A 20,629-nucleotide genomic window follows, 5' to 3' on the forward strand; every position below is an offset into this window, starting at 1 on the left:
TGAAAGAGTTTATTAAGTCAGAGCTACTGGGGGGCTAATTTAGGTGTTGGGAGGGGGCCAGAACCTCAAGTCACCACCAAGGAAGGGGAGCTGCATGTACAGCACTTCTCCATGGCCCACTCCCAGGGTGGTGGTCTCAGAGCTCCCCACAGTAGCAGGACGCTGCTAAGCAATGAGGCAAGGAGAGTTTATTTTCAGGAAACCTCTTGCAGACCCCACCCTACCAGCAAACACAGTTTTCTGATTTCCACTAAAGTTGGGGTTAAATCAGCCTTTCTAACCGGCTGGCTACTCACAAGCATGGTGACACCCTCTCCACAGTGCTTCCTTTTCCCCTTTGCCCTGAAAAATGGACAATACAATCCATTTAATGGAAATAGTTATTAACTGTACAACAGCACTGTGTATTCCATTCCTAGTCGGAGTTGTGCTTTCAGTACTCTTTCTAAAGGGAAAGAAAGAAGAGTTGAAAGAGGAGGGAGAAAAGAACAGAGTCAGAGGAGCTCAGAGGTGCTAATTCCCTCACCAGTTCTTGCATTGGAATTAAGAGATGCCTCCTGGAGGAAGCATGAGAGAGATGGGTGCTTGGCTCAGCTCTCCCAGCACAAGAACCGTGGAAAGCAGGGAGGCAAGAACGGAGGGTGAGTCACCCTTCTGAGATCTGCAGTCAGGGTTTCTTTTGCATTAGACTGAAGAAACACCAAGCTACTCCATCTTGGCTCTCCAAAATTTGACTTTAAAGAGCAGAGGCAGCTGAGTGGGCAATTCCCTCTCAGTTCACATGGCAGAGTACGTCACAGTATGCAGGAATGGCTGGGAGCAGAACAAGCTGGCAGACACAAGCACTACCCAAAGTATGTGCCAGAGGCCCACCTCCTTCTCCAGTACTCTGCAGAAGATGCAGACAGTTAGCAGGAGCTAGGCCAGGTTAGCTTAAGTGTTAGCATAAGTCCATGAACTTTAACTGACTTCTGCTGTAGCAGAAATAGATTAAAGATGGTCAAGCCACCTGTCCCAAACAGGATGGTTTTTGTGTGCTCAAGAAAACAGCCCAGGATGTGGGACCAACCATCTCCCAAAGCTCCAGGGAACATAGGGAACAGGAAAGAACCCAGGTAGCCCCACAACCTTGTGCCAGACTATGCACAGAACAGCAGGCACCACCTGCACCAACCTGCCCAACCTCTCTCTAGGACTTCCTCATGCAGAGCAAGAAGCCTGTGCAAGAAACCACTGCACAGATCCACTGGCTCATCTCCCTCACTGCACCATCTCAACCACTGGACAGGAGAGTTGCATAATCCAGAATTTTAAGTGCTTTGGTAGTCCAATCTGTTTAGCTTTCACACTGTCCTTTGGTCTTAAGCCAAATTCTTTCTGGAAAACAGCACACTGACTCTGCAGCAACAGTTGGTAGAGGAATGGGGACGGGATGAGATACCAGACACCTAATAGCAACAAGTACTGAAAACACGAGATGCCTACTCCTCAGATAGCAACACAGACAAGCACAGAGCCTGCCCTGATCTCAGCTGCCTGGCAGGTCCCTTTGGTGAAAACATTTTCCCAATAAACATCAAGAGCAAACCACAGCCACTTTTGCTGCATCAACAACTGGGATAAGACCCCAATGTTTTCTGCAAGCAGAAGGACAGTACACAAGCACCTTCACTCAGCTGCATGCAACCTCACAAGCCAGCTTCAGAACCAAAAGATTTCCTTCCCAGCACTAAGAGGACAGTCCACACCATAGCCCTGGGGTACAGCACAGTCTGTACAGTGCAGCATGACCAGGAGATTCCATGGAGTTCTAAGAGCTTGGGACTGTCCCAGGGCCTCATACAAAGCTCAAAAAAATGAACAGCACAACTGCACCATTTGGAACAGCTGGCAGAGTTCATGCCCACAGACGCCTGCTCTTGCTAGCACCTCTGCCAAATGGATTTATTTGGTTTGCCAAGACATTCACGGGGGGTTGACAGGACACGAGATTTCCACATAGGCTGATCCATTGTGGCAGCCACTTAGAAAACACTGCTAGCCAAGTGACCTAAAACTACTAGAAAAAAACCAAACAAACAAACTTTATTTACACTGAAGGGCACACAGCAGGACCCTCCCTCCCCCGGCCACACATGCATGTGCACAAACTTCTTCCTTCCCTTACATCCGCTGCAAGCTGGGGATCCTGCTGCCACACCTCATCTTTTAGTGCTCTATCCGGACTACCATGACGGTGACGTTGTCTGCTGACCCTCGCTGTACTGCCTTGTTGGCCAGTCTGTTACACGCAGCTTCGTATCTAGCATCTGCTTCTAGCTTCCCTTCTCTTGTTTGGATGTTCTTATCCTGTTGGGATGAAGAAAGATGATGCTCATTGCTCCCACCAAAGTGTGTACGTGCAAGCACATAGTAATTTCCAAGCATCAGGAAGCAAAATGAATAAGGACAACTTCAGGTATAAGGGAGGTTACCCTGGTAGAAGTACATTTCTGCAAGTCAGAGTCATTCCATTTCACGTCCCCTGCACTGACAAACCCAGTCCCCATGCTGCCTTCTCCTCACCTCCAGACAGGACACAATGAAGTTCACAGCTTCTTCTGGTGTAAAGACTTTAAAGAGGCCATCACATGCTATCAGAATGAACCTGGAAATTAAGCAAAGACAGGTTCCAAGGCTGAACCTTTGGCTCCCCAGTTACAGTAAAATCCCTCCAAGCTATTTTATGAGTACCCATGCTCCAATCCAAAGGGAAGATGCCACAGAGCTCATCTGAAAATCCCTCTGAAGCACCAGAAGGCCTTTGTTGCTCCAGAATCCACCATTCACAGAGCTGAGGCAATTCAAAGTACAGGCCAGGGAGCCAGGCAAACAATGTAAGACCTAGATCAGGACACCCTGACAGTCCTACCGACACCGCACTATTAGGCAAGACCACACCCTGATGGAAAGCTCTGTTATTTCTCTAGGAACTGCTACTTTCCTTTAAGTCCTTTTCATTCACGTATTTTTCCTGTGAAGCAGCCAATGTAAGGAAATAGATAAACACAGACAGCTTAATACCCTATGTGCATCCCTTTAAATCCTTTATGTTTCCATGGTTCCGAGGTGTGCAATAACTTAATTTAAACAGAAATATTTGGAAGGAAAGCAAGCAGCTTAACCCAGAAAGAGGCGTAACTGTGATCGGAAAACTCTGCCACAAGGTATTGCTGTGGGCTGCAGAAGGCTGAGGGGGTACAAAGCCCAAGGCAACGCGAGCTGCCTCCCAGCTCCCCACCAGAGGACAGGGGAGACAGCCTGCTGTACACTCCCTGCCTGCACAGGTTGTATTAACCAGGAGCCCTAAACACAGTCACTGGACAAGGAAAACTACAACCATCCCACAGAGGTGGCCAGCCTGCCAGAGCAGCACATGTCTCTGAAGACATCATTTCAGAGCCTGATGCTCAAAATATCTTTAGAAATATTCTAGTGGATCACTTGATACAGAACTCTAATCCCAGAAAAAGCAGCAGTACTGGGTTACACTCTCACCTCAGAGAGCCTGCAGGGCCATACTGACATGAAAGCTCACAGCAATTTGTCATTGCCAATCTCATGTTAGAAAAGTATCCCAATTCTCCAAACATCAGAGACAAATGCAATGGCATCTGCAGGCACAACGACTGCTAGAAACAACACTTGGACAGGACGGGGACCCAAGAATTCTAGCCTTAACCAACTGCCTGAACACTGGTGTGTGAACTTATTCAGAGCATGAAGGAAGTCTTAGGCTCGTGTATGTTATCACTGCTGCAAGGCCAGGTTCACCAACAGGAGCCTTCACAGTATCTTGGCAGAGTGAGACAGCAGCATTATCCCATTATACCAATAAGGAACAGGAGCAGAGAGATGTCAGCAGTGAGACCATCCTCTGATTCCCGGTGATCAGTCTGAAGTGCCTTGGCCCTAACAGCAGAGCATACAGGGTTGTGCAGCTTGTGTTACTTCCACTGAGCAGAGCTCAGATGCAGCCAAACCCCTTGTGCGTGGGGGGCATACTTTACCTGTCGTTGTGCGTGAGTTGGCAGCGTTTGATATCTGGCACAGAGATAACACCACAGCGTTTGTACTGGCCATCCCCAATGGAGCGGGAAACCTCCAGCACTCCTAGGACTCTTCCATCCCTGCACAAGGAAAGGAAACATTGAGAGCCCTCCCCACGCACAGATCTCACTGCACTGCCTGACAGGGACACTCTCCATGGTGCGTTTAGCTACCTCATACAAATTCTGACCCACTTCCCCAACAGGTCCAGATCCTCCCTTCAGTCTCCTTGCCTTTCTGCACGTGTGTGTGAAGCTCTGGGAAACAAGTGGAGAGGGGCCTACTCAAGGCCTACTTAGCTAGCAAGCCAGGGAAGTAAGAGTTACATGCTGAGCTGAACTCCTGGAGGTGGAAGTTTGAATTCACAGATATTTTTTTTGCAAGGTATCTAGCAAACTGCATTTCAACAGAAGCACAGAGTGGCAGCAGGCAAGACCAGGCCTGAGCCAGCAGCCCCTCCTGTGCTCTGCTTATCAGGACTCCAACACCTACAGAGTGGCTCAACTGGGGGCAGTTCCAGAGAGTGAAAACCATGACACTTTCTCCTGACCACTTGGTCTTTACTAACCACTGATCGCAGCAACCAGTTCTGTGAAACTCGAGTTACAGTCCTCCTTGGGAAGCAGTTTTGTTTACTAAATTTTTCTAAGTAACTGAGTGCTGTCCCAACAGTAGCAGCTTCCCACACTCTACCTTTCCAACAATCAAGCATCTTCTCCCCCCAAAAGGTTCTTTATGCACCCTGGAAAGACACAAGCTCATTCATCTTGTATTCCAACCAGCCCCGCTTGAAGTAAAAGCAAGCAGCAAGGCACATCACAAAGACCTAATGCTCATTTTTTTTTAGACTTTGAGACTTAACTCTTGAGTCCAACATACTGACCCACAAGCAGTGGGAGAGGCTCCCAGGCAGCCAGGGAGGTGTTCCCCCTGTTCTGAAGAGAGCTAACAGACACTGGCCCATCACATTCTTGTGTGCAAAGATAGATCAGTGCTAAGCATAAGCAGCAGCATGTGCGCCCCAGAGATAAAGGGAACAAGGCTCTCCAGACACAGTAGCAGGACAGAACTGAGCCACCCCTCCCTGACCCTAAGGGGCATTCTGCCTCCACAGGCACTAAGACACTTCACCTGCACCAAGTCCTCTCTCATGAGGATGCCGTTAAACAAAGAAACAGCCTTCAAAGAAGGGAGAGAACCTAGCCAGGCACAGCTGCTGTGTTTAGCACCCGCTGCCCAAACCGCCATGCACACCTACATGCACAGGAACATTAACATAATTCTGCTCTGCCTCCATAAACCTCCCTCCAGTAGACTGCCTCAGTGCACCAGCTAACTCCTAGGGGAGCAATAGCAACTGACATAGAGGGCTCCTTGTGCCCTCTCAAACCGCCCCCCCTCTTACAGGGCCAGGAAGGAGAGTGCTGATGCTGCAAGCGAGTTTTGTCCAATGCCACAGAGTGCAGCAAGTGGTAACTTCCTAAACAATCAAGTCCAGCTCTGCAGGGCAAGCTTAAGCATGTCCATGCTTGCATCACACTGTCAGGCTTTCACATGGGTTCCTGCCTTTGCAGTATTGTAAGCCCCCAGGGAAACCAGCCCCCATCAACCAACTCAAGCCCCTGAATCCTAGATATCTCAGGCACCACTATGCCTCCCACAGGCAGCAACAGATTCTCTCTGGGCTCTCACTAGCGTGCACGCTGGTGTCAGAAAAACTCCAGAAACACAGTGCTCAGTCCCGAAGTTGGGCCCAGAGTTTAGATTTGCTTGCTTACACCCTTTAGACACTTACCTGACATTTCCTCCAGCTTTCTGTATCCCGCATACGCTCCTCGTATTGGGTGGGATTGTGCTCCTTACTGAGGCTTAAGGCTGAGTGTTTCTGACTCTCTTCATTATAACGACACAGAATCGCCTGTGCTGACAAAAGACCCTCATGAGTCAACAACAACAAATGGCAGCAAGAACTTCTTGAGAAGGAGCTGCAAGCTGTAGTGAATGGATTTACATCTGGCCAGTGACTGGTCACCAGCAGTATTCCTCATGGCTCAGTCCTAGGGCCAGGGCTGTTCAATATTTTTATCAGTGATCTGGATGCAGGAGTTGAATGCACCATTACTAATTTTTACTCACAATACCAAACTGGGAGCTGCTGTTGTCTCTCTTGAGGGACAGGAAGCCTTGCAGAGGGATCTAGATAGATTGGAGCATTGGGCAACAATCAATGGCATAAAATTTATTAAGTGCAAGTGCAGATTCCATGCCCGAGATGGAATAACACCAGGCACAAGCATCAACTGGGAGAGGAGTGGCTGGCGAGCAGCCCTGCAGAAAGGGCTCTGGGGGTGCGGGTGGCAGCAGGCTCAACAGGAGCCAGCGGTGTGCCCTGGCAGCCAAGAGGGCGACCCGCAGCTGGGGGTGCATCAAACACAGCGTCACCGGCCAGTCAGGAGAGGGGACTGTCCCGCTGTGTTCAGCCTTGGTGTGGCCTCACCATGTGCAGTTCTGGGGCCCCACCATCTAAAAAGGATGTTAAGGCACTTTAATGCATGCAGGGGAGGGCAACAGAGCTGGTGACACGGCTGGAAGGCATGCCCTACAAGGAGCAGCTGCAGAATCTGCATTTGTCTAGTTTGGAGGAAAGGAGGCCAAGGGGCAACTTCATTGCACTCTATGGCTTCCTGAGAAGGGGTTACGGAGAGGTGTATTGATGTCTTTTCCCTGGGATCCAGTGACAGGATGCACGGGAATGGTTCAAAGCTGTGCCATGGGAGGTTCAGACCGGATATTAGGAAGCATTTCTTTACTGAGACGGTGGTCACACACTTGAATAGGCTTCCTTAGAGATGGTCGATGCCCCAGGCCTGTCAGTGTTTAACAGACATTTGGACAATGCCCTTAATAACACGCTTTAACTTTTGGTCAGCCCTGAATTGGTCAGGCAGTTGTACTAGATCATCATTGTAGGTCCCTTCCAACTGAAATATTCTATTCTAGATACTGCGAGATATTTAGTGCCACCAAGAGAGAGCTACCACACACAGCTGTTTTACACTATGAGAGACAACACAGAAGTACCCTGCACCCACCCAAAACAAGATGCTTTGTAGAAACAGCTGGGGAGCTCATGGCAACTGGAACATCCCACAAACACCTTGCCCTTCAGGGTGAATGAAGCTCTCTGAGGAGCTGAGATGCCAGCAGTGGGCTTCTCCATTCTGCTTACCCGGCTGTCCCCGAGGTTGGCTATGTAGAGAACATTGTCAACAGCCAGGACACAAGTAGCTGTGGAGCCATCCTTCCATGCTGGCTTCCTGAAGGGAATGATAATGAGATTACTAAGTAGGGAAAACTATGTTTAAAAAGTTAGGCACAGAGTGCTCCTGGGGACAGAAGGAAGTGTCATGTGCCACCATGGAGCAGTCAACTAGCACAAGCCCCCAGCAGCTGCCTGCAAGCAGCTAGGGAAACTGTTGGTGGTAAATAGTGAGCTGGATGAGGACAGAGGAGTCGCACAGAGTGCCACTTTCTAAATGCGTAGCAAATGCCCAACTGGTTCAAAAACTGCCAGCCAGTCTCCCCACACCACCCCTTCCTCACACTCAGCTCCCAGGAAAGCTCACCTGTGGCTGGACAGGCTCAGCCCCAGTGACTGCCCAGAAGCTACAGCATCATGAGCAAACAAGCACCCCAAACTCCTCAGGAGGCTCCTTTGCAGCAAAAGGAAGGCACAGCCAGGACTGCAGCAGAGCTGCCTTTCTTTTGGCTTTTATTTCCCTTCCTTTTTTCACAGTACCCCTGCCCACCCACCTCAGTCCTCACCACCCCACCTCAGCAGCGACACAACTCATTCAGCCACTCTCCTGATATTTCACTTGCTGTAGTTAAGCTTGTATCTCTAGAGCTCCAGGTAAAATGAGAAGTGTTTATTAGGTTACAGCTGTCAGGCTAGTCCTCCCCACAATGAAGCCCAGCTATGATGCCGCTATTTAGCGAAAGCAGCTTTCAGAGGCTGATTCCTAGACATATTTCATCCAGTTTCTCCTAACTTTGAAGGTGTGGCTGAATGAAAATCATTCATCTCATCATCAATACAGCTATAGCTAGTGATCCTTTGTAGCACCTTTGTCCCAAGTCACATTTCTGACCAAACAGAGACTGGTTTGGGAATGACACATGTGATGGACCCAGTGAAGCTTTTTTCTTTTGCCTGGTCAAAATTGTTGATCTGGTTAGGCTTAAGAGTCTGAAATTTTCTTGAAATGGAAAGTTTGCAGGGAATCTCAGAATCAGATGCATCAACAGTCTTCTCCATCTGTGTACAGATGTCACTATCAAATTGGAAAAAAAACCCACCAAACGAACAAAACCACACATGTGTAAAGGACCGGTAACAAAGTGACTGTATTTTAAATACAGTCCACACCTTCCCTAGTCCACATAGTTGGTGCATAAGTTCAGCAGAGACTTAGAGAAGGTGAGGGTGTTTGTACTCAAAACCCTGCTGGGAGGCAGGCTGGCATTTATTCCATGAAAAGTAGTTGCTGTGCTTTTCAGCTTCATTTTCAACCAACCTGTTAGAAACAAGCTTAAGGTGAGGGACATTCTTCATCAACATCTCTGTTTTCAAAAGAGGTGAAGAAATCAAGATTTAAAGTTAGATTGGGGGAGTGAAGTTCTTCAACACAGGGCATTAGAAACAACCTCAGAGATGTGCTCCAGCCTGGCAATCTCCTACTCACTAACAGGAATGCAGCCTTAAAGAAAGCTGCACACACCAACCAGAACAGTACCACTTTACAGATGCCCTCCTGCCACACTTTGATGCCAGCAACACAGAGATGCCATCTCAGGCAGTAAGTCACATCAACAACATGGTAAGTCTTTCAAAGGAAGGCAAACAATGCCCTGGTAAGGAGAGAGGTGCATTCTTGGTCATGTTTTGGTTCCTTCCTTTATCACAAACATGTATTTTAGTCTCAAGGGTGCTACAGATCACTCATCACAGAGTAAGACCAAAACATGCTGTGACCTTGCTCTAGCAGGCACTCAGCTGGCAGTTACAGCCTGGCACAGCCGCGCTTATGGGGTTTCGCCAAAGCATAGACACAACTCAAGGTTTCCCCTGCCCTGCTCAGAACCAAGGCCTGTGAGATGCAAGCTAAGAAATACAAACACATGGGAAACATTTACACTTACTGGCTGGATGCCTGCTTTAGAAACTCTTCATCTGTGTGTTTGAAGGTGTCCAGAAGGCATCTCTTCACAGTTTTCTCCACGCTGACTATCTCACCTGTCAGACAGGGAAAACAGCAACTAAGCTCCAGCTAAAACACATCTGAACTATTCCAGTCCCTCCCTTCACACATGCAACATTTAACCAGGCAGTGCACCTCTCAGACCTTGAGCAGAGAAGCTAGGGCACATACTGCGCTCATGCTACCAAAAATCTGTGTGGTAGCATGCACAGAGAATTTATGACAAAACCCTCTCCCCCACAGGTGTATTTTCACTGGAAGTGGTACTGCCAAAACTGGCAACAATGCATCTGACATTTGCTTAGCAGTTCACAACTGGCTACTTGTACCCTTGTGCCAAAAAGGCTTCCATCCCTCTTCCCCAGGAGACAGCACAGTCTCACAAGCCCACTAGGAATAAGAGATGGGAACTGTAGAACTATGCCCAAACAAATCAGTTTCCCTGTCTACTGCCATAATGTCAAGGCAGAAAAGGCAATGGTTGTCCTCCAGCCCTTATTCCACTCCTCTCACCTTTAGGAAATTTCTTAATCAGGTTTTGGTGCAGATTCTGTGCCGCAAATTTTGAGGCTCGGACTCCCCCATGGCCATCAAAAACAGCAAAGTACGAGACTCGTGTGCTGTGAGGGAACAAAGAGTAGCAGAAAGGGGCTAAGAAAGGCCATTAGCCTGAGGATGGAGTCAAGTATATTGACATCCTGCCCTGTGTCATCCAGACTGAATAAATACTGCACTCCAAGGCACAAAGGTAGCAAGTCTCTACTCTAAGCTCACATGTTCAAGCATTTACACACCTTACATGTGTAAGCACTGAGCTGAGCATTTTCTTGTAATTTTCCACCCCTCAAAAAATGAAAGGCAGAAGAGAGGTTTATAGACCACAACTTGGCATAAAAGCAGCTACACATTTCACCTCAAGGGCACTGCAAATCCCCAGCGCTACACAGATATCAGTCCAACCAATCCAAATGTTTTTTCCATGCCTAAACATGTTGAAACTATGCTACAAGCAAGAAATTCATATCCCTCAGCACATGATGCTCTCAAGACAATACTAGTTCAGAAGGTAAATACAGTATCAGGATGATGCTTGAGCACTCTTTTAAATACACACCCTCCCCCTTACACACACTTATATGAGTTAATTTGTTAAAAGATTTAAAATTTTCAAACAAGACGGTTCCAATATATGTTTTCTCTTCTTTAAGTGTTCTCCACTGCCACAGTTTGGGTTTTACACACTATAAAATCCCCAAGGCAAGGTCTGCTTACTTATAATTAAACTGAGGGTCTCTAAACATTCATGCTTACATTTGGGTAACAGAGGCTCAATATCCAGAGTTATTGGGCCCTCACAATGCTTGTGAAGTTAGTGACTGAATCCACTGAGCACCATGCAAGGAGCCATGTACGTAATAGATATTTGTACATAACAGTCCTGTGATTTGTCCAAGAACACAGTTAACGAGTCCACCAGGTCTCCAAATAACAAACCCAAACCACACACCACAATGCAGGTGTAATCAAGAGCATTAGCTGCTCATAGCTAAAGGATCATATCATGGGCTTAGCTGAAGTAAGCTGGAGCTCCTTCAACCCTGTGATGGCTGTCAACCACAGCTTTACTCTGGCAGTTGGGTCCCACTTACATTTGGGAGGGCAGAGGCTGGCATTCCTCGCTGATATCGTTTAAGATGACATGGGCATCCTGCATGTCTTCCCTTTCGCCCTTCCTCTCTGCAACGTAACCCTTCAATCCAAGAATGCCCACTGACCCTAAAGGGGAACAAAGCAGACACACGCATGCAAATCAAACTCCTGTCTCCTCAGCTCAAGGTAACAAACAGCACTTTTCAGCTTTCAGAACCCTATCTCGGCACTGCAGAGAAGTACAGCTGCCACCCTGCAACAAAACATCTGGCACCTTCTGCTGAACAGGATATATTTACTTTGTAACATGGGTTTTTAAGTGCCACCAAGGCCAGCAGCTATAAAAGCAGCTTGCCCCCATTTTGACAGGCAGCTGCAGCCAAGCAGGACTGCTAGGCATCAGACAGAGCTCTTAGCACCATGGCAGGGGTCAGGACAGGGCAAGTATGTGGCACTGAATCTGCAGATTAAACAAAGCACAGCTTTAAAGAAAGTGCTGAGGACAAGAAACCAGTCTGCTGTTTCCAGAACACATCTGTTTTTCCTTTGTACCCCTGAACACATCTTATTCCCAAAACATCAACATAACACATGGGCACATGCACTGAAGTCAAATGCCCGGTATGTAACAGCAAGTCTCTCTGGCTTTCTTAGCAGCTGCCCAGTGAAGATCTGTGGAAGTGGTGCGGCTCTAGCCTTCCAGAGGTTTCACAACCAATCCCCCTCTTGGCAGCACAGGAACTTAACCTGCAGACACAGAGCCACTTGCTGCTCAGCTTCTGCCACTTCTTACCAGCAGGGCTAGTAAGAAGGCCCAGGTGAGGGCGGCAGAGTGCTGGGGAGCTTGAGGAGCTTCCACAGACCACCATAGCAGTTTGCTCCCTGTGAGAGACTGAAAACGCAGGCCGACTGAAGAACCAAAGCTTAGCTTTGGTCTGGACTTACTCAGCCCAATGTCAAAAGTACAAATCGAGTACATTTGTTTTCAAACTGTCTGAAAACCTTTACAAACTTTCTTTTCCACAAGTTCTTCCCTGCCATTCTTCTCTTCTTCCTCTAAGGATTTTCTTTTCTCCCCTTTCCTGTGGCTCCCTGCTGAGACCTGCTCAGTAGCACTGGAGGCTGAAAGAAAGCAAAAACACAGGCAAATGAAGTCTTCCAGCTCTGGCTTACTGGCATAAATTCAGCAGCAAGTCTTATATCGAAGTACTTTCAGGAGCACAGGCTTGCACACTCACACAGTACAAAGTGGCCAGAGTCACTACTGAACAAGACATACTAACCGACCACAACATGCATACACCACTCAGCACGTACAACCTGGGGTACACATTGCTGTCTAACCCAGCAAGCACCAATTTGATCACTTCCCGTTGTGCAACCCTACCTCAGGCACAGTACATTTGTGTTTGGCTGGCAGGCTGATGATTCTTCCCACCAACTCACGGTTTGTTTCTTAGCTATCAGCCTTTTTTGCAAACATTTCAGGTTGGAACCCTTTCAGGTCTTTAATTTTATTATTGTTGTTATATGTGTCAATAAATTGTGCCCACAATAATGAAATAAATGTATTTTATTACTCTCAATGTGCATATTTGTTAGGAGTTTCAGAAGACAGGTTACAAATTAAAGCTAGCAAGCAAAGTATGACTCCCACAATGTCAGAATCCTAGATTTTTCCTTCTGGACAATTGTTCTCATACGGTATAGTGAATTATCTCACCTCCTCCCAGGTGTGGCTGCATGCAGAAAGCCTTGCCAGACCAGCAGTCTGGCTTTGAAGATATTTACAGCCAGGAACGAGAAGGCAGTCTGTGCCCACAGCAGAAAAGCAACAAAAGCCAGACACTGGCAGCACCAGGCCAGCACTGGCTTTGCTCTTTGCAATCACAAACTTTCACTCCCAAAGTAGGGAGCATTCAGGCACAGACAACAGCAAAAGACACCAAGGGACATACTTCTAGGAACAGACCTAAGCTTACTTCTGAAGAGTCAGAATCTCAATTTAAACAATCAGGGTGCAAACAGATTGCCATAACCAGTGTCAGCCAACCCGGACACCAGGTCAACTTGCCATGCATCCAAAACAACAGACTCTATCAGTGGGTTTTCCTGAAAAGAACAGGTCAGCAGAGGCTTGGTGAGCTGACACAGCTCCCTACCTGTGTCACCACTGCTGGCTGGCGGAAGATCATCGAAGAGTAAAGAGCCTCCTTTTCCTGGAGTACAAGAAAAAGGCAAGAATAACTAAATACCTTTGTTCCTTTGAGGGAATAATGCTCTCTGTACACCCCTCTTGGGGTGAGGAAATTATAAAATGCCAGTTTATCAAAGCAAGCCAAATTTCAACTTCTGTTACTGGATGGTGGAGGCAAACTCAGGTCTTATATTTGTTTCAGGAAACATTTATATGGAATGTATTATGGAATATATGTGGAACATCTATAACATTCTGGTTATCCTAAGGAAAAAAAAAAAAAAAAGATGAGGAAAGTAGCTACTCTGCACGTCAGTGCTGATAACACCACTGTCTTTATCCTGTCTAACAAAGAAAAAGGTTTACACAAGTTTCATCTCAAGAGCTGCTGATGCAGAAAGCACAGGAAGCCAAAGTAAAGGCAGGCACAGAGCACCCATACCTGAGTCAGCACTGCTTGCTGGTGGGAGATCGTCAAAGAGCAGAGGCCCTTTCTGGGCTTCCTTCCCTGTAAGACACCAGGGCAGAGTGAGGATCTGCTGCAGGCATTTGCTGGGTGGCTTCTGGAAGGGCTGCCCCACCAGGCGAGCACAGGTGAGGTAAACAAAGGACAGCCATGGACCTTTCTTCCATCTTTAATATAGGCACATCCTACATGAGCAAAACAACTGCCTGCCTGGGGATGATGTGAATTTTTATCTTGAAAACAACCATTTAAAATTTGTTTTTTTTAACTAGCAACCCATTCAACTTGCATTAACAGCCCTCCGCAGCCCGATTAAGATTAAGGATGGGAGGGTCCCAGAAAGCACCGGATTATTTCTGGTAACATCATTACAGCCCTCCACAAAGCCACGAGCTGCAGAGGGGAAAGGCTCCGGCATGGCCTAAGCCGCGCGGGCAGCGCTCTGCATCTGAGCGAGTCCCCTGGCAAGAAGAAAACCACAAAAAAACCCCAAACCCTGTAATTCCTCCCGCGATTGCTAACTGCCCCCCCCCCACCCCGCACCCCCTGCTCCACCCTTCAGGCGCTGGGAGCCCGCAGCCGCTGCTGGCTGCCGCCCCGGGCGCGCTCCCGGTACCGGCAGGTCAGCTGGTCGCGGGGCCGCCGCCTTCTCCCGGCGGGGCTGGGGGGCCACGGCCGCGCGGGGCAGGCCCGGCAGGGCCCCGCGACCAGTCAGGCCGTGCCTGGGCCAGGCCCCGCCCCGGAGCCGCGCGGGGCGGAGCAGGGATTGGGCGCCCGCCCTGGGGGTCGCGATCCCTCACCCGCCGCCGAGGAACCGGGCTCCGGGAGGTCCCCGAACAGATCCATGCCGCCGCCGTGCCGGCAGCACCGCCGCCAAGGCCGCTTCCTCCTGCCCGGAGGCCGCCCCGCCCCCCGAGCTGCCAATTTCCCCGGGAAGCCAACCAGCGGCCGCGGAAGGGCCGGAAGCGGCCGCACGCCTCGGCGGTGGTGGGGCGGCAGCGGAAGGCCGCTGTTGGGCGCGCTCCGCGAGGTGCGTATCCACCGCCTGCCGGGCGGTGGCGCGGCGCCTTTTCCGCCAATGGAAATTCGGAGCCACCCGGCCAGTCCGTCCCGTTGCCTCGCGCCAGACTGACCAATCCCACGGCGGGGCGGGGCGGTCGGAAGGGGGTGCGCGCACGCGCCCAGCCCCCGCCCCCCTGTGCTCACCAAAGGCTGGCAGGGGCGGGAAGGACGCTCAGCGCCACCTAGCGGCGCAGGCCGGTACCGGTGCGGCCCGGCGGCTCTGCGGGGCCGGTACCCGGCGCCCTGGCGGGCCCAACAGCGGCTCAGCATCCTCGCCCGCTGATCCGGCCCACCGCGGCCCCTCCCCCGCTGCCAGTAGCGCCAGTCCGGCGGCGCCCGCCCGCCGCAGGAAAGAGAGCTCGGTGCCGCAGGGTGTTTGCGTTAAATGCCACATTTATTTCAGAACCGAACAAGCCTCACGTGTGCACGGCCGGCCGGGCGCAGGACAGGCAGGGCCCGCGCGTTGCCACGGCTGGCAGGAGCTGGAGGGTGTGGAAGGCAGCCCCCCCTGCGCAGGGCCCCAGCGCCCCCGTGGAACTCCCTGCCTGATGGGGCTCAGTCACGCCTAAACTTCGGGTTTTGTGCCCCTCGCCCCAGGGGCTGCGGTGGGTGAGGGGCGGGTAGGCGGGGGCCTGAGCAGAGCCAGCAGGACGGCAAGGGCAGCTGTCCCCGGGGCTGCCCCGCAGGGATGCTGGGGGTTCCGGGGAGCAGCCGCCTCTCCCTTGGCCGCGGGTGCGGTGGCCCCCAGCGGAGCCGTCTGCTCTGCAGGTTTGCTGGCCTCAGGCACGCTTCGGCTGCAGCTGAGGGCCACCCCTTGCCCGTGGCCACTGAACCAGTGTCTGGTCCCTGGCAGACACAGGTCCTGTCTCCACCAGAAACCGCCTCCACCCTGGAAAAGCCTCTCCTCTCCCCTGGGACACCCGGTGTTCCCACCCCTGGCTCCCTACACTGAAATTCAGGATGGTACCAACTAGCCCTTGCACAGGCTGTGGGAGCTGGAAGGTCACAGCCCAGGCCCCCACTTCGTCCCGGCTGCTGCTCTGCCCCTCCGCGCGCCCAGGGTGCCTCTCCCTCCCTGAAGGGCACGAGTGGGCCTGCAGGTCTCTGGAATGGATCACTGCGGGGAAAATAATCCAGACTGATGGGGAAGCTTGTCCCGGGCAGGCTCGCTGCCACCTGCCTGGGGAGCAGGGCAGCTTCCTGCAGCTTCAGGCTGGAGCAGTGGGGTGAGACACCCAGGGAGCTGCGGTGAGGCTAGGCAAAACCAGCAGGGGCTCAGGATGGATCCCAAAACCTTTTCCACAACCTGAAACCCAAACTGAATGATGCTTGATGTGCAGTGAGGGGGTCCCTGCAAGCCTCTGCCTGCCTGTCCATGCCCCCACAACATGAGCGTAACGAGAAGACAGTACCATGTCCAACACACACACGCACGCGCACACACATACACACACACGCACCCCCCCCAACAGACTGCATAGGGGGGTGCAGCAGAGCCAAGGCGCAGCCGTGCTGTGCAAGGGAAAGTCAGCTGTGAAGGTGTGACAGCAAAGCTGGGGATGCCCAGGAGATGCACAGAGGAAGATGCTTGCCTTCCTGCCCGGAGCTGTGCCAGATGCCGCTGGCCACTCAGGAAGCCCCAAACCAAAGCATCCCCTGACAGGTGACAGACAAGAGAAGGAGGAGAGGGACTGCTGCTGCTGGGGAAGGTGGGAAGTGGTGATGGCTGGAGGAGAAGGTCTTTTCAGTGAAGCCACCTCCACTGTGGGAAGCCCCCTGGATTAACGTGCTGACAGAGGCAGGGTGGGAATGAAGTGGGTGCCTGCATCTGCAGCAGGGGAAAAGGAGTGAGAGAACACCAGCTACAGTAGTAAAAAGAAGCCCTGTCCCCACCCTGACACCTCATGCCAGCCTCCCCCTGCCCCTCCAACCTGCTTCAAGCCTGTTGTCCTGCTGGGGGAAGGGATGTGACAGCCCTTTTGGGAAAGAGCAAGGATCCTGTGGATTGGGATGGTCATTCCTAGCCCTCGCTGCTGGGGAACTTTCCCATCCATCTTCAGAAGCAGCCACCTGAACCTCCACATGCCCCGCAGGGATGGGACCTTTGGTGTCCTGCCCTAAGAGGGAGGGAATACCTCCTACCCCCCACCCCACCCCCACCCCCCGACTACGCTCCCAGGCTGGGATTAGTGGAGGTGGCGAAGGAGGGCCCCACACGACATGACAGGCAGAACCATGCCCCCCTGCCACTCCCTCTCCCTCCAGCAGGACCAGGCTCCAAAGTGAGGTGACCCATCCATGTGGACATGGGTGCCCTGGCCAGCTGAGACAGCAGGCTCCCACCTTCCAGAGGTAGATGGGGCAGGTAGGAATTGCCTCCTTTGGGAAGACATGGTGGGCTGTCCAGCCACCACTCAGGGGAGAAGTAGTTTAAGCTGCAAGGGGGGCAAAGCACAAGGTTGGGGAAAAGCAGGGAGTGAGGGCAGGCACTCTGCTGCTGCTGGGCACATGCCAGGGATGTCCTGGGGAAGGCATCTCCGGGACCCCGGCCCACCTCCAAGGCTCTCCCTTGCCCAGGGGAGGCATTGCCCAGGGGCCAGGACCCAACTTATGGGATTTTTGTGACGTAAATAAATACTTTATAAATAGCATCTTAAACTACTGACACCTGATCTTACACTGCCATCTCTTGCAGAAACATCAATAAACTAGGAAATTCCCTTACCTAAACTACCCTTTCCCTTCGGGTGGAGGCAATTCCTCCTGCTCTCCCACCTCCAAACTTTACTGCGCTCCCACCTCTGTAGATCGAAGACCAGCCTTTTAGCCAGAACCGCCCTCCTTGCTCCCTCCCCTCTGCCAGGGACCTTTCTGGAGCATTACAGATGGTGTGACATGAAGGTCTCCTACGGGGCAACAGGCAGTACATGGCACGCACACAAGAAATCCTGCCCAGGCAGGTCCAGGCTTTTGCAGCTACAAACAGAAGTGAGTTTCCCCCATGAAGGTGTGAATCGAGACAGATCCTTCCATGGAGCAGACAGCTAGGGCAGGAGATGGTGTGAGAGATCAGACATTAACATGGGGAGTCTTGAGACAGAATCAGCTATCTTGATCCTGTTGGCAGACGGATGAGGTGGAGGGTGTTTTTCAGGTTAGATTCTCATCTGGGCTGTTCTCCTTCTGGACAGCTTTGATCTGATTTGGAAAACAGGGGACAAAAAGTGTCAGAGATGTGGACAAGGAGAGGTGTGGTCCCCTGGGCTCAGTGTCCTGGCTCCAGGCTGGTGCTTGAATCCAGCCAGAGCTGGAGGGACATGGGATTAATGTCTCTTTAGCCAGATCACACAAATTTTTATGGATTTACTTCTGTTCCCCCAGTCCTGCCACTTGAGATGCTCTCAAGAACTTTGTGAGATGCTCTCAAGAACAGTGAAGGGCCACTGTCCCTGCCGCCAGGCATGGAAGTTGCTTTGATCTCAGCACAATGCCTCTGTACCAGCTGGAATCTGGCCCTAGATTGAAGCATTTATTTAAGCGGGGAGGAGCTGAAATCAAGATTAATGTGGTCCAAGTTTTGCTGGCTGAGAGCCTGTCCCAGCACAGCCCTGCGCAGGAGGTGCTCCCCATGCCTGGCCACAGGTCAGCAGCAGGGAGAGCACTGGGAGCAGGACAAGAGCATGCTTGGCTGCATGCAGACCCCCCACCAACAGCTTCCCCGCAACCCCTTTCCCCAGATGACCCTGGTACCTTATGGACCCAGCCAGGAGGGGGTTGAAGGCGTAGAGCCAGTCGTGCATGTCCTTGTCACTGCTTGCCTGCAGCAGGATGCCCCGGTGCTCTGTGCACACTGCGAACGTGTTCGGGGTCTGCCAGGGGAGAGCTGGGGCTGAGTCCCTTGCCCAAGGGGCTGCAGAGAGCGGGGCTGGCTCCCAGCACACTACCTTGAGCATGGCCTGCTGGTCCTCGCTGTACTCCACCTGGGCCTTGGAGAGATTTAGTATGGCCCTCTCAACTGCATCCTTGTCCGAGTTGTAGATGTAGACATACGGGCGTCGGACCACCACAAAGCGCTTCACCCACCCATTGGTGTGGGGCTCCAGGAAGTGCAAGTAGCCCTTTTTGGAGACGATGGGGCTGCAGAAGGGACCGAGGTCAGGGTAGGACATATACCATGTGGAGGTGGCAATGGAAGGGCACCATCCCCCCAAGCCCCACAGTGCTCCCCTCACTGGCTCCGCTAGCTGCTCCTACCTGACCCGAATCTCTTGGATGTCAGGCACCAGCAAACGCTGGGGCTCCTTCTCCTCCTCAGGCCGGCGGGCTGGGGACTTCTTCTGCTCTCCTTCTACTGCAGGCTCAAGGTCAGGGCTCTCTGCCCTGGAAGAGACCTGGGGGGGTCTGGGGAGGAATGAGAGGCCAGGGTGTAGGAGGAGTGACAGCTGGAGAACACCCATCAGCCAGGACCACTTGGTAAAGCTGCGTTAACCAGGGGCCGCTGGGGCATCACCCAAACCTCCCAGCTACCTTCTTACCTGACCTCCATGGCGTTGTAGTGTCCTTCCACCAGTGACGGGCAGGTTGAGGAGGGGGTGAGAGTGGTGACCCCAAGGGCTGGCATGGAGGGGTCTCTCATCAGGGTCACAGACATTTCGGACAGCTGTGGAGCAGCAAAGGTGTGGACTCAGGTTTCTGCCCCAAGCCAGGCACAGGCAAAAGACCAGGTGCCTGCTCATACAGGGAGAGGCAAGACCTCCAGCTGGTGGGGTCCTCTCCTGGCATGGTCCCAAGAGCCACCAGCTCTGGGAACAGCAGGGCAAGTGGAGGGATCAGGGACCCCAGAGCAGGGACCACTCATACCATGGTGCCCATCTCGCCCCTGCCCAGCCAGGCCCCTCCAGCCATGCATTCCCCCCAGCCTCCGCCAGCCTGGCAGAGCCCAGGGCAGTGGCAGTACCTTGCTCTCACTGGCGCTAATGCAGACGTGGCTGTGGCTGTACTCCCTGTTGAAGGTGTGTGTGAGCAGGCGTAAGCACTGTGGAGAGAGGAGGATGGTGAGGCAGGAGCCATCTTCCCCCACCCTCTTCCCCCCGCTCCTCCTGGGCTTTCTCCTGCTGCAACTCCCTACTGCCCCATGGGAGCCTCTTCCCAGCTTCATCCCCATGACCTGGGGATGCTGCAGGACGGTACCTTCACGGCCAGCTCCTTCTGTCTCTCGCTGGGGGTCTCAGCGGGAGAGGTGCGGCCCTCAGGGGCCCCGTCAACAGAAAGCGGGGTAGAGACGCAGGAGGTGCTTCGGGACTCGGAGTCCTCACTGGAGCAGGGGGACAGGGTCTCCAGGCCCAGGCGCTGGGTCGTCTCCAGCTTCTCACGCAGGAGCAGGTAGTGCCTTGTCTTCTCCACCTGGACACAGGCAGCCAGGCTCAGGGGTGGCTCCTTCCCCGCCAGCATCCTTTCGAGGACCATGCTCCCCAGGACCCATTAACCCCATCTGTTCATTAGCTCCAGGTCTGCTGGGACCTGGCTACCAGCAATGCACAGGAGAACATGGGCAGCACAGCCCCGCTCCAGTCTCTTCCCGCAGCCCGGGGTGGGGAATCCCACCAGGACCGGCAGGGTGAGGGGCTGAGCTGCGAGTTGCATTGTCTCAGCTGATTTCTAGCCCCAACTCTTACTTCTTGCAGGAGGCTGAGTTTCTCCAGCTCCCACTGATGGTCAAGGATGAGGCTGTCGCTGCGGGGCCGCCAGCCAGCCAGGTTCTCCTCTCCCCGCACATAGGCTACAGAGGTGTCCAGCACACGCCGGCGCCGTCTCTGCATACCTGCAGGGACAGACACACAGCTGGGGGGACAGATGCACGGCCTCGACCCCGACCGCCATGCTGTGCCCTCTGGCCCCACAGTG

The 20,629-nt window shown here is 52.3% G+C and overlaps 2 protein-coding genes across 28 annotated transcripts in view; both read right to left on the reverse strand.

Annotated features, from left to right (window-relative positions):
* Nucleotides 1-1,917: 1,917 nt before the first annotated feature.
* ILKAP (ILK associated serine/threonine phosphatase) lies at nucleotides 1,918-14,617 on the reverse strand. Its single transcript, XM_055817645.1, is given in 13 exon segments — nucleotides 1,918-2,349; nucleotides 2,566-2,647; nucleotides 4,050-4,169; nucleotides 5,885-5,910; nucleotides 5,912-6,007; nucleotides 7,319-7,406; nucleotides 9,292-9,385; nucleotides 9,864-9,970; nucleotides 11,000-11,126; nucleotides 12,003-12,122; nucleotides 13,163-13,219; nucleotides 13,640-13,705; nucleotides 14,464-14,617. Coding segments are annotated over 13 exon segments (1,170 nt in total). The 5' UTR covers nucleotides 14,510-14,617; the 3' UTR covers nucleotides 1,918-2,208.
* A 483-nt stretch (nucleotides 14,618-15,100) lies between these two features.
* The window catches only part of KIF1A (kinesin family member 1A), a 42,427-nt gene continuing 36,898 nt past the window's right edge, over nucleotides 15,101-20,629 (reverse strand). For all 27 annotated transcript variants that reach the window (XM_055817616.1, XM_055817620.1, XM_055817619.1 and 24 more), the window contains 8 exons: nucleotides 20,401-20,546; nucleotides 19,916-20,128; nucleotides 19,683-19,760; nucleotides 19,261-19,385; nucleotides 18,980-19,126; nucleotides 18,670-18,862; nucleotides 18,476-18,594; nucleotides 15,101-17,923 (listed from right to left, as the gene is read on the reverse strand). In XM_055817616.1, the coding sequence (XP_055673591.1) occupies nucleotides 17,881-17,923; nucleotides 18,476-18,594; nucleotides 18,670-18,862; nucleotides 18,980-19,126; nucleotides 19,261-19,385; nucleotides 19,683-19,760; nucleotides 19,916-20,128; nucleotides 20,401-20,546 (1,064 nt within the window). In that variant the 3' untranslated portion in view covers nucleotides 15,101-17,880. The remainder of the gene's footprint in view (nucleotides 17,924-18,475; nucleotides 18,595-18,669; nucleotides 18,863-18,979; nucleotides 19,127-19,260; nucleotides 19,386-19,682; nucleotides 19,761-19,915; nucleotides 20,129-20,400; nucleotides 20,547-20,629) is intronic.

The sequence above is a fragment of the Falco peregrinus genome, chromosome 12 (genome assembly GCF_023634155.1).
Source record: "Falco peregrinus isolate bFalPer1 chromosome 12, bFalPer1.pri, whole genome shotgun sequence".
Classification (NCBI taxonomy): Eukaryota; Metazoa; Chordata; class Aves; order Falconiformes; family Falconidae; genus Falco; species Falco peregrinus.